This window comes from Bison bison, unplaced genomic scaffold (genome assembly GCF_000754665.1).
Source record: "Bison bison bison isolate TAMUID 2011002044 unplaced genomic scaffold, Bison_UMD1.0 scf7180017864109, whole genome shotgun sequence".
NCBI classification, from domain to species: domain Eukaryota; kingdom Metazoa; phylum Chordata; class Mammalia; order Artiodactyla; family Bovidae; genus Bison; species Bison bison.
This window is the reverse complement of record NW_011494681.1, coordinates 398,972-414,789: the sequence shown is the minus strand read 5'-3', so window position 1 is coordinate 414,789 and position 15,818 is coordinate 398,972. Positions and strand designations below refer to the sequence as shown.

The 15,818-nt window shown below is 39.0% G+C and overlaps 1 protein-coding gene across 1 annotated transcript in view; it reads right to left on the bottom strand.

Moving 5' to 3' along the window:
* The window catches only part of DNAH11 (dynein, axonemal, heavy chain 11), a 374,558-nt gene that overhangs the window by 336,279 nt on the left and 22,461 nt on the right, over positions 1–15,818 (bottom strand). The window contains exons 8-9 of the mRNA XM_010839026.1: positions 14,151–14,318; positions 658–774 (exon numbers count right to left, since the gene is read on the bottom strand). Coding sequence (XP_010837328.1) covers positions 658–774; positions 14,151–14,318 — 285 coding nt within the window. The remainder of the gene's footprint in view (positions 1–657; positions 775–14,150; positions 14,319–15,818) is intronic.

Genomic DNA, 15,818 nt, shown 5'->3' with positions numbered 1-15,818 from the left:
CCAGTACTTTGGCCACCTCATGTGAAGAGTTGACTCATTGGAAAAGACTCTGATGCTGGGAGGGATTAGGGGCAGGGGAGAAAGGGACGACAGAGGATGAGATGGCTGGATGGCATCACTGACTCAATGGACGTGAGTCTGAGTGAACTCCGGGAGTTGGTGATGGACAGGGAGGCCTGGCGTGCTGCGATTCATGGGGTCGCAAAGAGTTGGACACGACTGAGAGACTGAACAGAATTGAAACTGTTATTTATTTCAGTCAGATCAATAAAGTGGGCAGGTGAACCCAACCTATATAAACAATGGTAAAGAAAAGAAATTCTTGAATTAACTGATATTTTTCACTTTTCACTGTGGCTTAATTCTGAATCAGTACTTCACAGGTCTTCCCAAACTTGCTCTAAAGGTAATGAAAGAACAATGAATTGAAGCAAAGATCAACAGTCAAATGTCCTAAAACTGACCTTGTCCAAGGTCAATGTCATTATTCATTAGTGTGATATTCAAAGTTTATAATTCAGTGAGCTGAATATGAAAAGAATGTGACTAGTTAATAGTTCACCTGAATCAGAAAAGAATGTATTCCCTCTTTTCATCTAATAGTTTTACATTATTCATTGCTAAAACTTTTTTTTTAATAACTTCTTTAGAACTAACCTTAAACGCAGCTTCTAGACCATTGCAGTTGAAGAAAGCTTCACAAAGAACTGTCCCAAGCCTTCTGTCAAAATCCAGAGTTTTGGACTTAAATACAACATAATCACTTTCAAACTCCTATAAAATTCAAAATAAAATATTAGTTTTCAGGAAAGAATCCAACAATGAAAATATCAATCACAAAAGTGTGACACCTCTTTTTTTCTCTCTGAATGATTTTTCATAGTAGGATTCTAGGAAAGAAACAGCTGTATCTGACTAAGTGCTCAGTGACAGCCTTATTTATAGAGCAGTGAACATCTAGCACCATCAGCTCACGTTTCCACAATGCCTTCCACTGGCTCAGACCCCAACATCAGAACTTTGGCCTACTGATCCACCCTTCTCCACGCTATTTTGATTATAAATTTAAAAAGCAAAGCTTTACAGAAAAGAAAAAGGAAAAAAAAATAATCTTGCCTCATTATAAATTTAGTACATCTAGAGTTTAAAAATTAAGTTTTTATTTTGTTTTTTTATGGAGCAGAAAACCTGCCAGGAAACAGTATTTCTTCAAGTGAGAACTAAAATCCACAGGTCTGTCTGTAAGAAAACATCACTGGAGATACAGACATAACGTAACACTCTTTCCATTTCCCCAGTTTCTTACTAACATGCGGTTAACAACCCCCAGTTTCCTCTTAATACATAAACACCCACTCTCATAATTACAAAGAGTGAAACAAAGACAAAATAACCATCATCTGCATAGCATTCCAACTCAGTCTTCAGTGAGGCCCCAGAAATTCACAACCACTTTGGGCTTCCCAGTCAAGCCACCCCAGGAGTGTGCACCACACACTTAATGGGTCCCTTTGTTACCTCCATAGCCTGAGCCTTTTCTATTAATAATACTAACAGGAATAATAACAATAACGACGGCTAACATTTATTCAGTTCTATTTTAAATGTTTTACATTATTAGCTCAATTCTAACAATATATAATGTAGGTAATATTTTTCCCATTTTATGGGCAACAAAATAAACTCTGAGAAGTTTATGTCCACAGTCATACCACTAGTTGACAGCAGGGCCAGAATTTAAAACCAGGTAACCTGGCTTCATTGGAAAAGACTCTGATGCTGGGAGGGATTGGGAGCAAGAGGAGAAGGGGACGACAGAGGATGAGATGGCTGGATGGCATCACTGACTCGATGGACGTCTCAGTGAACTCCGGGAGTTGGTGATGGACAGGGAGGCCTGGCGTGCTGCGATTCATGGGGTCGCAAAGAGCTGGACACGACTGAGCGACTGATCTGATCTGATCTGAACCTGGCTCCAGAGCCCACACTCCAACCATGATTTTGGATGTTTCTATGAAGGAATGCACCTTATGCTAAATTTAATACACACTAGAAAATAGTGTAACAGCACAGTTCTAGAGCACTGTGCATCATACACAGCAACGTCTTATTTAGCATCAAGAGGAAGTCTCTACTTTTGAATGAAGGCCAAACAGTCTCTTCATTCAAGGATCACTGACCTTTAAAAGTAGACACAAATGCCCAACAAGTTGTAACAAGCCTACCTTGCCCCTCATCTCAGTGTGGCAACAAGGAACATACAACTTAAGATCCTCAAACATTATTTGAACAATTAACAAATAATCAACATCTCAGTTCAGTTCAGTTGCTCAGTCGTGTCTGACTCTTTGCAACCCCAGGGACTGCAGCAGGCCAGGATTCCCTGTCCATCACCAACTCCCAGAGCTTGCTCAAACTCACGTCCATCAAGTCAGTGATGCCATCCAACCATTACGGAAGGAACAAATACTTATTTCCCATAACAGATCTCTCTCCTAACCTCTCCTGTCAGCTCAGCCTGAATTCAGAATTGCTGAGGGGACATCTCCCTCAGGAAATCCCCCAGATAACTCAAATTTATTATATACAAAGGCTTCCCTGGTGGCTCAGATGGCAAAGAATCTGTCTGCAATGAAGGAGACCAGGATTCGATCCCTGGATTGGACAGATCCCCTGGAGTAGGAAATGGCAACCCACTCCAACATTCTTGCCTAGAAAATCCTAGAGGAGCCTGGTGGGCTATAGTCCATGGGATTGCCAAATGGGAACTCATCCTCTCTATAAAGACACTCCTCATTCTATAAACCCTAACAAAAACTCTGGCAATCTCTTTGACTTCTTCCTCTCTTGCTCAAAGTGTTATCTGTCTTTTCTCCTATGTATTCTCCATCGTCCAGGCATCAGCCTCATCTCAATCACCATTACCACTTGGCTAGACTTCTGTTTATCATATTTAAACAGCTCTCTTTACCTTTAATCTCACCTCTCCCATCATTCTCTAAACTGCAATCTAAACAAGCTTTCTAAAATAGAAATCATATGTCACTCTCGTACTAGTAATTCTCCATGTCTCAGTACGGAATCCTTAACTTTTTAGGGTGAAGTCTCACAGTCTTAGCCTCATCTACAAGGTCCTTTGTGATGTGAACCCTACTTACTCCTCCTGACTATTCCAGCGTCTCTCCCTCTTCACACTCTCGGATCTAGCCAGGCCTGCCTTGTCACACTGGTGCTCTGTGTATAACACAATTTTCTCTAATCACTTTCTTTTCACCTACTCCTCACCTGCTTCATTTCTATTTATTTTTCCAGTTCTACTTATCTTTCAGGCATTGTCTCAGTTTCCCTTTCACCTCCCCTGGAAAGGGGCCCTTCACAAATACTCCCATGGCACACAGCACTTTTCATACCCTGGCACTGAGCACTCTGTGTAACTGACTACCTGGATTCTCCCACTGGGTTTTAATCTATGAGTAATGTACCCAGGTTTCTTCTCACAGGGACAGTACCAATATTTAACATTCCCAGCGCATAGCTGTTTCTCAATCTTATTAGAGAATAAACAATATACTGGTGCTACTCAAAACCATTTTTTCTATATTCTAGAAACTCCTAAATTGCCCTTATTAGTAACATGAGAAATTCTGACGTTTTAGGTAGAGAAATATCATGGTCTAATTTAGCTCTTAATAGGCAATCAAGTTGCTGTGTGAAGAACAGATGTGATGGAGCCAATACAGGGCCTGAAGGAGAGGTTTAGGAGCAAAGGCAATAACCTGGCTCAGAGATGAGATCGGTATATATTTTCAGGGTGATATATTCTCAGGGTTTATATGACAGAACCTGATGCTTACTTATCATGAGAAAAGAGTAAGATCATGGATGGCTCCTATATTTTCCACTAAGCAGTATACTATATGGAGTATTTTTGAGTTGAAGAATACAAGGAAGAATAGGCTTGGGGAGAGGTAAAGCATGCTGGTGATGTCTATTAAATATACAAGTGGAGATGTTGAGTAGGCAGCCAAATATACGCTTTGTGTTTGGGATATAAGGAGGTCCTTTCCATTATGTATAATGTCCTTGAGGCTTTTGGTAGTTATTCTTTATCAATTTGAGGAAGGTCCCGCTATTCCTATTTCTGAGAATTTTTTTCCCCATCATGAATGGATGTTGAATATGGTCAAAAACCTAATGCATCAAAGTTTTTAAATTGCTAAACTATTACAAAGGGGGCAAGAACATACCATGGAGAAAAGACAGTCTTTTTAACATGTGGTGCTGGGAAAACTGGACAGCTACATGTAAAAGAATGCAATCAGAACACTCCCTAACACCACACAGAAGAATAAACTCAAAATGGATTAAAGACCTAAATGTAAAGCCAGAAACTATAAAATTCCTAGTGGAAAATATAGGGAGAACATTCTCTGACATAAATCTATATCTCTATCTTGTTGGATCTACCTCGGAGAGTCATGAAAATAAAAACAAAAATAAATACATGGGACCTAATTAAACTTAAAAACTTCTGCACAGCAGAGGAAACCATAAACAAAATGAAAAGACAACCCAAAGAATAGGAGAAAATATTTGCAAGTGGCCAACAAGGTATTAATCTCCCAAATATACAAATAGTTCATGTAGCTCAATATCAAGAACACCCCCAAACAATCCAATTAAAAATGGGCAGAAGATCTAAACAGACATTTCTTCAAAGAAGGCAGACAGATGGTCAAAAAGCACATGAAAAGATGCTCAATATCACTAATTATCAGAGAACTGCAAATCAAAACTGCAATGAGGTATCACCTCACACCTGTCAGAATGTCCATCATCAAAAAATCTACAATAAATGTTGGAAAGGGTGTGAAGAAAAGGGCACCCTCTTATACTGTAGGTATGAATATAAATTTGTACAACCATTATGGAGAACTGTATGGAGAATCCTTAAAAAACTAAAACTAAAACCACAGTATGATCCAGCACTCCCACTCCTGGGTGTATACTTGGAGAAAATCATAATTTGAAAAGATACATGCACACCTATACATGCAGCACTGTAACAGCCAAGACATGCTGCTGCTGCTGCTAAGTTGCTTCAGTCGTGTCCAACTCTGTGCGACCTCACAGACGGCAGCCCACCAGGCTCCCCCGTCCCTGGGATTCTCCTAAATGTCCATTGACAGAGGAATGGATAAGAGAGATGTGGTACATATACATACAATGGAATATCACTCAGCCATAAACAATGAAGTAACGCCATTTACAGCAACATGGATGGACCTGGATATCACCATACTAAGTGAAGTCAGACGGAGAAACACAGAAGTCATATTCTATCACTTGTAAGTGGAATCTAATTTTAGAAATGATACAAATGGGGAATTCCCTAGCAGTCCAGTGGTTAGGACTCCATGTTTCCACTGCAGGAGACACAAGTTTGATCCCTGGTCAGGGAACTAAGCGGAGAAGGCAATGGCACCCCACTCCAGTACTCTTGCCTGGAAAATCCCATGGATGGAGGAGCCTGGTGGGCTGCAGTCCATGGGGTCTCGAAGAGTCGGACACAACTGAGTGACATCACTTTCACTTTTCACTTTCATGCATTGGAGAAGGAAATGGCAACCCACTCCAGTGTTCTTGCCTAGAGAATCCCAGGGACGGGGGAGCCTGGTGGGCTGCCGTCTATGGGGTCGTACAGAGTTGGACACGACTGAAGCGATTTAGCAACTTAGCATCTTAGGGAACTAAGATCCGGCATACTGTGTATGTGCTTAGTCACTCAGTGGTGTTCAACTCTTTGCAACCCCATGGACTGTAGCCCACCAGGCTCCTCTGTCCTTGGGGATTCTCCAAGCAAGAATACTGGAGTGGGTTGCCATGCCCTCCTCCAGGGGATCTCTCCAAGCCAGGGATCAAACCCAAATCTCCCGCATTGCAGGCAGATTCTTTACTGACTGAGCCACCAAGGAAGCCCAAGAACACTGGAGTAGGTGGCCTATCTCTCCTCCAGGGGATCTTCCCAACCCAGGAATTGAACCGGGGTCTCCTGCATTGCAGGTGGATTCTTTACCAGCTGATCTACCAGGAAAGCCCGCATGTGCAGCACAGCCAAAAAAAAGAGATACAAATGAACTTACTTACAACTCAAAAACAGACTCAGAGATCTCAAAATCAAACTTGTGGTTACCAAAGGGGAAACATGACAGGAAGTGATAAATTAAGAGACTAGGATTGACATATACACATGACTATATATAAAATAGATAATAGGGACCTACTGTATAGCAGAGGAAACTCTACTCAATATTCTGTAATAATCTATACGGGAAAAGAATCTGAAATATATATACATATATATATACACACACACTATATACACTTTATCACTAAAAAATACTGACCATCATCTGAGCCTTAATGAGTCATAGTAACAATGTCAAAGATCACAGATCACCATAACAAATATAGTAATAACAAAGAAGTTTGAGATATTGTGAAATTTTATAAAATGTGACCAACACAAAGCAAGCAGGTGTTACTGCAAAAATGATACCGATCAGTACAGGGTTGCAACGAACCTTCAATCTGTAAAGAAACAAAAACAGATGAATGGATAAGAAAGCTGTGGTACATATACACAATGGAGTACTACTCAGCCATTAAAAAGAATACATTTGAATCAGTTCTAATGAGATGGATGAAACTGGAACCTATTATACAGAGTGAAGTAAGCCAGAAAGAAAAACACCAATACAGTATACTAACGCATATATATGGAATTTAGAAAGATGGTAACAATAACCCTGTGTATGAGACAGCAAAAGAGACACCGATGTATAGATCAGTCTTATGGACTCTGTGGGAGAGGGAGAGGGTGGGGAGATTTGGGAGAATAGCATTGAAACATGTATAATATCATGTATGAAACGAGTCGCCAGTCCAGGTTCGATGCGCGGTACTGGATGCTTGGGGCTGGTGCACTGGGACGACCCAGAGGGAGGGTAGGGGAGGGAGGTGGGAGGAGGGTTCACGATGGGGAACGAGGGTACACCTGTGGCGGATTCATTTCAATATTTGGCAAAACTAATACAATATTGTAAAGTTTAAAAATAAAATAAAACTAAAAAAAAAGAAAAACAAAAACAAAAACCCCACAGGATCTGGCAAGCGCAAACGGAAAAATGAGGGGTGCCTGTAATTCTTCAATATTTGGTAGAATTCTCCAGTGAAACACCCCAGGCATCAATATTTTCTTTGGGGGAAGTTTTTAAATACAAATCCAATTTTTCTCACCCTCACAAGAAAAAAAAATTTTTTTAAGTATCTGTGATGACAGATGTTAAGTAAACTTACTGTGATAATCATTTCACAACATATACACGTAACAAATTATGTTGTACACCTAAAACTAATATAATGTAACATGTCGATTATATCTCAATTTTCAATATTTCATATTGGGTGAGTTGTGGTAATTTGAATTTTTTGAGGAATTGTTTTATTTAATCAAAGTTATCAAATTTATGTATAGAGGTTATTCTTTTGTTTGTTTTTTGGTATTACCCATTATTCTTTTGATATCTGCAGAACATGTAATGGTAGCTCTTTTTCACTCCTGACATTGGTAATTTTTTTTTCTTTGTAGTCTTTCTAGAGTTTTGTCTTTTCAAAGAACTAACTCTTAGCTTCACTGACTTTATTATTCGTTTTCAACATCATTGATTTCTGCTCTTCCCTTCTGATTTTTCCCTTCTTTCTGATTTGTGTCTATTTGCTCTCATTTTTTTCTAGGTTCTTAGGGTAGAAACATTACTGATTTGATATTTTCCTCTTTTTTAATGTATGCAGTTAGTGCTATAAATTTCCCTCATAACTGCTTTAAGCTGTTCCTACAAATTCTGAAATACTGTATTTTCATTTCATTCATTTTCATTTAGTCCTCTGTTTTATTTCCCTTGAGACTACTACTTCGATTCACAGAATACTTAGAAATGTGATCTTTGGCTTTTAAGTGTTTAGAGCTTTCCCTGTCATGTTTCTATTACTGATTTCTAGTTTGATTCCATTGTCATCTAAGAACATACTCTGTATGAGTTCATTCCTCCCACAAGCAGTGAGTCAAACAAGAAATCACCTGGGAAATTAAGAACACCTTGATATAAATGGGGGAAAAAAAAAAAAAAAAAGCCCAACAAAGTCAAACTTAAGGAATACATCTGAAACAGTATTAAGGGAAAAATTATCACTATAAACATATACATTAAAAAAGGGGGATCTTAACTGAATAACCTAACTTTACATGTTACTAATACCAAAGCTAGCAGAGGAAAGGGGAAAAAATCAAGATCAAAGTGGAGATAAATGAAGTCAATAACAGAAAAACAGAAAAAGCAACAAAACCAAAAATTTCATTCTTCAGGAAAAAATGAAATTGACATTTAGACAGACTGACTAAAGAAAAAAGAGGGAAACAAAAATTACTAAAATGAAACCTGAGTAATTACTACCAATTTTACAGAAGTAAAAAGAATCATAAAACTGTTTTATGAACAATTGTATAACAAATTTGGAGAAGGCAATGGCACCCCACTCCAGTACTCTTGCCTGGAAAATGCCATGGACGGAGGAGCCTGGTAGGCTGCCGTCTATGGGGTCGCACAGAGTCGGACACGACTGAAGCGACTTAGCAGCAGCAGCAGTATAACAAATTATATAACAGATGAAATGGACAAATAAAGAAATATACAACCTACCATGACTGAATAATGAAGTAACAGAAAAACTAAATAGGCCTATAACTAGTACAGGGACTAGTCATCAAAAAACTTCCAAAAATAACAAAAAATGCCTAGGACCAGATAGCTTTCTGGTAACCACCACCAAACACTTAAAGAAGTATTGACACCAATCCTCCTCAAAAATCCTCTTCAGAAAAAGTGAAGAGGGAACACTTCCTAACTTATCTTATAAAGCATATACTGCCCTGATACCAAAGCTAAATAAAGACATGACACGAATATTACAGACAGGGATCCCTTATAGATACTGATATAAACACTCTCAACAAAAGCTAGCAAATAGTATCCAGCAGCATGTCAAAAGAACCACACACCATGACCCAGTGGATTTATCTGCAGAATGCAAAGATGGCAAATGAAATCAATAACAGACCATATTAACGGAATGAAGGAAAAAGACCCCGTGATCATCTCAATTGATGCAGAAAAAAATGACAAAATTCAGCACCCTTTAATGATAAAAACGCTCAAACTAGAAATGCTACAGGTCATCAACATGATAAAGGCCATCTATGAAGATCCCTCAGTTCATACCACACTCGATGGTGAAAGGCAAAGCAGTCCCGATAGGATGACAAGCGTGACAAGGATGTTTCACTCCCACCACTTCTATTCAACAAAGCATGGGAAGCACTAGCTAGAGCAATTAGGTGAGAAAAAGAAATAAGAAGTAATCAAACTGGAAAGAGATAGGTAAAATTGTCTCTTTTAATAGATGACATGATTTGACATACAGAAAACTCTGAAGATTCTGCACCAAAGATAAAAAACGCAGCAAAGATGCAGGGTGCAAAATCAGCATGCAAAAATCAGTTGTACTTCTATACATTAGTTATGAACAACAAAGCTGGTCATATAGTTTTGTTCATATACCTTACAAGATATACAAAAAATAACTCAATATTTACCAAATACCTAAATATAAGAGCTAAAAGTATAAACCTCTGAGGAGAAAATATTGGACAAAATCTTTAGAACATAGGATTTGGTAATCACTTCTTAGATATGACACTGAAAGCACAGACAACAAAAGAAAATATTTGACTTGATCAAAATTAAAAACTTTTGTGCATGAAAGGACAGTTTCATGGGTATCAGTATCCAATAACCCATGGAATGGAAGAAAGCATTTTCAAATCATACACGGGATAAGGGATTAATGTCCAGTATTCTTTGAATTATTTTTTTTTTCGGTTCTAAAATTCCAATTTTTTTTTATATCTTCTATTTCTTTGGTGAAAATTTCTATTTCTTCACTGAGGTTATTTTTTATTTGTTTCATTACGTTGATAATTGCTTACTGAAGCATTTTTAGCATGGCTCTATAAAACCCTGTCAGATAATTCTAACATGTCTTAGCTTGATGCTGCCATCTATTAGTTGTCTCTTTTTGCTCAGTTGAGATCTTCCTGGTTCTTAGTATAATAAGAAATTTGTCATTGTGAGGAGCTCCTATTATGGCTGAGTGTACCAGCAGGCAAGACATGAAAATCCCGTAGATGACTAAGGACAAATTTATGTAACTAAAATTTTTAAATACTATATACTGTAATAGCAAAAGAATAAAGAGTTAAGAAGACTAGAACAGTTCTGAGAACTAATTGTAGAAACTGGAACACAAACTAGTATAGATTAATAACTACTTTCAAAGTGAATTTTAGATCCTAGAGTAATGACGGGCTAGGTATCTGGATCAACCTTCCTACTACAAACTAGTAGCTAAAGGAACATAGCCACAGCATCTTGGGTCCCTGCACCTCAGGGTACAGGTCTGCAGCCTGAGTTCCCCCATTGCCCCAGATGAACTTACTGACTTCTTTTCTATGAGGATGCAAGGAGGGAGACAAACACTAACGAGCGAACATGGCACAGCAAAAACGTAGCAAAAACTCTCTCTAGGCTGAGAGTTCCAACTCGGAACTTCTGCTTCACTCCCTGAGAACTGTGTAATCTCCGGTAGTTTACTTGCCTGTGTAAACTACCTGTGGTTACTCTCAGGGTTACAGTAAGAATTAAGCAGGAATGTGTATAAAGCTTTGGCACGATGTCTGGCATCCAACATTTGTTCAGTAAATATTAACAAACTCCGAATAACTGACTCTAGTGGAGCCAAGGGCTTACTTTCAAGAATATCCACCATCCTTGCGTAGCTATCTGGGGAATTTTATTTAATTAAGCCACACTTCAGAATGTTGGTTGAACCTAACCGTTGAACCTAAAGTCACCTGCCCATCAGTTAAACACAAACAGTTAAGAAAGCATTCCTCTTGTCAAGTTCAATTTAATACAGTATCACTGTGTATACTCCCTAACATCCAACTTGCTAAGAGACTACAACTTAATGATTTCCACCACTAAAAAGAAATGATAATTATGCAACATGATACGGGTGTTAATTATCACTACAATGGCTTTTAAAATACATAAATGCTTCAAATTAGCATGTTATATACCTTAAAAGGGAGAAGGCAATGGCACCCCACTCCAGTACTGTTGCCTGGAAAATCCCATGGATGGAGGAGCCTGGTAGGCTGCAGTCCATGGGGTTGCTAAGAGTCAGACACGACTGAGCGACTTCACTTTCACTTTCCACTTTCATGCATTGGAGAAGGAAATGGCAACCACTCCAGTGTTCTTGCCTGGAGAATCCCATGGACGGAGAAGCCTGGTAGGCTGCAGTCCATGGGGTCGCACAGAGTCGGACACGACTGAAGCGACTTGGCAGCATACCTTAAACATCTACAATATTCCATGTTTCAATTAATTAATTAAGAAAGCAAGTCTCTCCCCATAATTGCCTAGATCTCAAATAGTCCCACAGGAAGAAATCAAAGCAAATACCTAAAGTGACCTTTAAATTCAGTATTAACAATTCAGAAACTGAAGGACACATTAATACACACACCTGAGGCCCCCCTCTTCTGTCAACAGACCACAGTGGCAGAACTTCTGATAAATAAAGGCTCAAAGCCTGTCTGATAGGCTTGAGATTAATGAAGAGAGAGAAATCAGTAACAGCATTTCTAAAAACAAACTAGCAGTCACTGTTTCTTTAATTTACTGGAACATATGTAAGCCATTTCTACACCAAAGGGCAGGAAGGCTGATATGACGCACAAGACTGCTACATCCGCACTGCTCGATGGGCATCAGGGAACACAGAGCGGTGTGCGCAGCGGGAGAGGAAGGGCATGGGCTGGGCACGTGTCAAGGAATACACCACTATGAATACGTGAGTTTGGAGGCAGTTTGTTGGCTACAGTATTGTCTCCTAAAAACTACCAACTGATTTCATCATCAAATTTCACTGACTTTCCTGGTGGCTCAAACAGTAGAGCGTCTGCATACAATGCAGGAGACCCAGGTTTGATCCCTGGGTCGGGAAGATCTCCTGGAGAAGGAAATAGCAACCCATTCCAGTACTCTTGCCTGGAAAATTCCATGGACAGAGGAGCCTGGTGGGCTGCAGTCCATGGGGTCGGGCAAAGAGTCGGACACGACTGAGCGACTTCACTTCATCATCAAAACCAGAACACAATGAACTCAGCTGTTCAACAAATGAACAGCTTAGTCAAGCCAAAAAGAAATAATCACTGCAATATTCTGAGGCAACACTGATAATCAAGACACATTAAACAAAAAGAAAGGTCATCTTTGATATAAGCACACCAATTAACTGAACTTATAGTTAATTCACATTTTGATTTCATGGAATAACCAAAGTCAAGATAATCAGACCAGAGGTTGAAAGAGAACTTCAAGGGAAGGCTATAGATGTCTCCAACCTTTGGAGATCAGAGGTAAGCCTTGTTCTTTTCAATTACAAAATAAACGGGGCTTCAAAATACTAAATACAAATACCAGACATATATATCTGAAATATATATATATATATATAATATGTATTTGTATATATATTAATGGCATGCTGAAAACCTACCAGGATTTGTAATCGTGAATAAATCAAGACCCTCCTGCAACTCGAAGGCACCTGAGGGTCTGCACAACGTGGGTCTCACACTCCACTGTTCAGTTGCTCAGAAGAGCTAAACCAAGTCCCCCCAAGAGTCCCATTCTGTCCACATTCCCTGAGTGCCTGCCACGTGCCAGGCATCTTACCAGGCTCTGGGGAAGAGCTCAGGCTATTCATCACCACAGATCTGGATTTCTCTTACTTTTCCACAAATTAGCAGGACACACAATGGCTATATCATTCTTACTATTAACTCCACTTCCCAAAAGCTGTCAACAGTTCAGAGGGATTCACTTGCAGACCATGTCCTTACAAAGCTAACACACTGTACTTGTATATTTCAAAGAGTCAATTATTTGACCAAATATAAACATAATAGTGAATAAATTCACATTCCACAAAAAACAATGAGGATGAGAGCTAATTATTATTTTTTGTTTTTGATACCTGGGCTTCACTATCATGGCAAAACACTAAAATGAAGCTATTTTTATCCCAGAGCTGCAGGGGCATTCACAGGAAACTCCCGGCCCCTAACCTGGGGCAGTAACAGAAAACAGAAGCAGTGTAAACCTGAAAAGCTTCCCTCTTTTCCCTGAGATTAGTAATATGAAATTAACAATTATATCCTAAGAACAACAAAAAGGAGACTATATAATGAAACAGTGTAAACTCCCGGCCCCTAACCTGGGGCAGTAACAGAAAACAGAAGCAGTGTAAACCTGAAAAGCTTCCCTCTTTTCCCTGAGATTAGTAATATGAAATTAACAATTATATCCTAAGAACAACAAAAAGGAGACTATATAATGAAACAGTGTAAACTCCCGGCCCCTAACCTGGGGCAGTAACAGAAAACAGAAGCAGTGTAAACCTGAAAAGCTTCCCTCTTTTCCCTGAGATTAGTAATATGAAATTAACAATTATCTCCTAAGAACAACAAAAAGGAGACTATATAATGTTAATAATATATGCAACAAATGAGGTGAAACTAAATATTCAAGTAGATGAAAAATATACTTAATGGTTCAAGAAAAGACGAAAATAAAACATGCAAGTTACACAGAGCCCAGATAATCAGATCAAAATGAGTTAATATGGTAAGTTTTCAATACACACCAACAAGAAACAAGTCCAGACGGAGGTCCACTGTTACCTTATCAGAAATAGTTTAAAATATTCCCAACTGAAAATGCAAAGGCCTAAGTCTAGTCCCTGCTCTATCATGAAATAGATGAGAGAATCCAGGCAAGCCATTTCGCCTCTTTCATCCGAGAGAGGCTGGACTGGAGAGAACCTATTATCACTGTGACCTACTGTCCTTTCCAGCTTTAAAGTAAGATCTATGAAATGAAAACACAAAGCTACAACATTACCATGTTATTGTAATCAGATGGGTCATACGTGCGCTGTTTAAAAATCTTCCAGTGTTTCATAAATTCTTCACTCATCTCATAGATCTGTCCATTTAAAATTGCTCCCTTGGTACCGCCAAATTCAAGTCTTTCCAGCTTTTCAAATTCCAATATGGTGACAAATATATCCTTTGAAAAAACACAGTAAAGATCTTTCCACCCTCTTGAGTAGGAAAAGAACATTTTAAAGATTCAAAGAAAGAAATTTTCCAGCATTCAAAATTGGTGAGTCAATAGACATTTACATGACGGAAAATGTTATTATGACTTAAATCAACTGCCTACTTTTAAAATTATACTCCCATTTTCACATGGACTGAAAATTATTGAGCAGTATAGGTGACATCTAACTTAACCACAGCTAAACATTTAACTCTCTCATTCCACATCCTTCTGATCCTAAGTCAGATGCCCAGGTATGATCCACCAACGCTATGGTGAATGGGCTGTTCAGAAAGCGTGGTGCAAGTCGCCCAGTGGTATGCATTTGGCACTCAGACTTTAAGAGTCATTCAGAAGGACTTCTCTGGTGGTTCGGGGGTTAAGACTCTGCACCCAGTGCAGGGGGCATGGGTTCAATCCCTGGTCAGGGAACTAAGATCACACACACTGCATGGTACAGCCAAAAATTAAAAGGCATTTGGGCTGCTTAAATGATGAGAATTTTCAAAACATAAAACTCTGATTTTGAATGAAATTTGACAAATCTAACAACAAAAAAGCCCAAACTTGCTAGAAAGAGTTTCATAAAGAAAATAAGGCAGTTCAAAACCTGAAAAGAAAAAAAAAAAAATCGCAGCCAGCTGGCTCCATAGAAACTGGTGTTTAAATGTGTTTACATGTATACATTCATTCATGGCTTCCAGGTGGTGCTATAGAAGCCTCCTGCCAATGCAGAAGACTAAGTCACCCTGGTTCGATCCCTGGGTCCAGGAGATCCTCTGGAGAATGGCATGGCAACCTACTCCAACATTCTTGCCTGGAGAATCCATGGACAGAGCAGCCTATGGACCCTACAGTCCATAGGGTCAAAAAGAGTAGGACACAACTGAAGTGACTTGGCACACAGCAATTCATTCAATGTTTGACTTTTTGGCATTTAAAACATTTATACAGAGCACATGTTTTCACATTCTTTTCACCTATTTTCATGGACAGCTTTAATATTTTAATAGTACAGCATATATATTTATATACTAAAAGTTACCATAATATTTAGATGATCAAATAGGTTTTCAGGTATGGAATCCCAATAAAAACATCAAACATGTAAAAGGGAAAAAGGGATTATTTTATAGCTTCCCAATTTACAACTGTCTTCTAGGAATTTAGTATGTTGTAGGGCAAGGGTCAATTCAATTCAGATCAGTCGCTCAGTTGTGTCCGACTCTGTGACCGCATGGACCGCAGCATGCCAGGCTTCCCTGTCCATCACCAACTCCCAGAGTTTGCTCAAACTCATATCCATTGAGTCAGTGATGCCATCCAACCATCTCATTCCCTGTCATCCCCTTCTCTTCCTGCTTTGAAACTTTCCCAGCATCAGGGGCTTTTCCAGTGAGTCAATTCTTTGCATCAGGTGGCCAAAGTATTGGAGTTTCATCTTCAGCATCAGTCCTTCCAATGAAT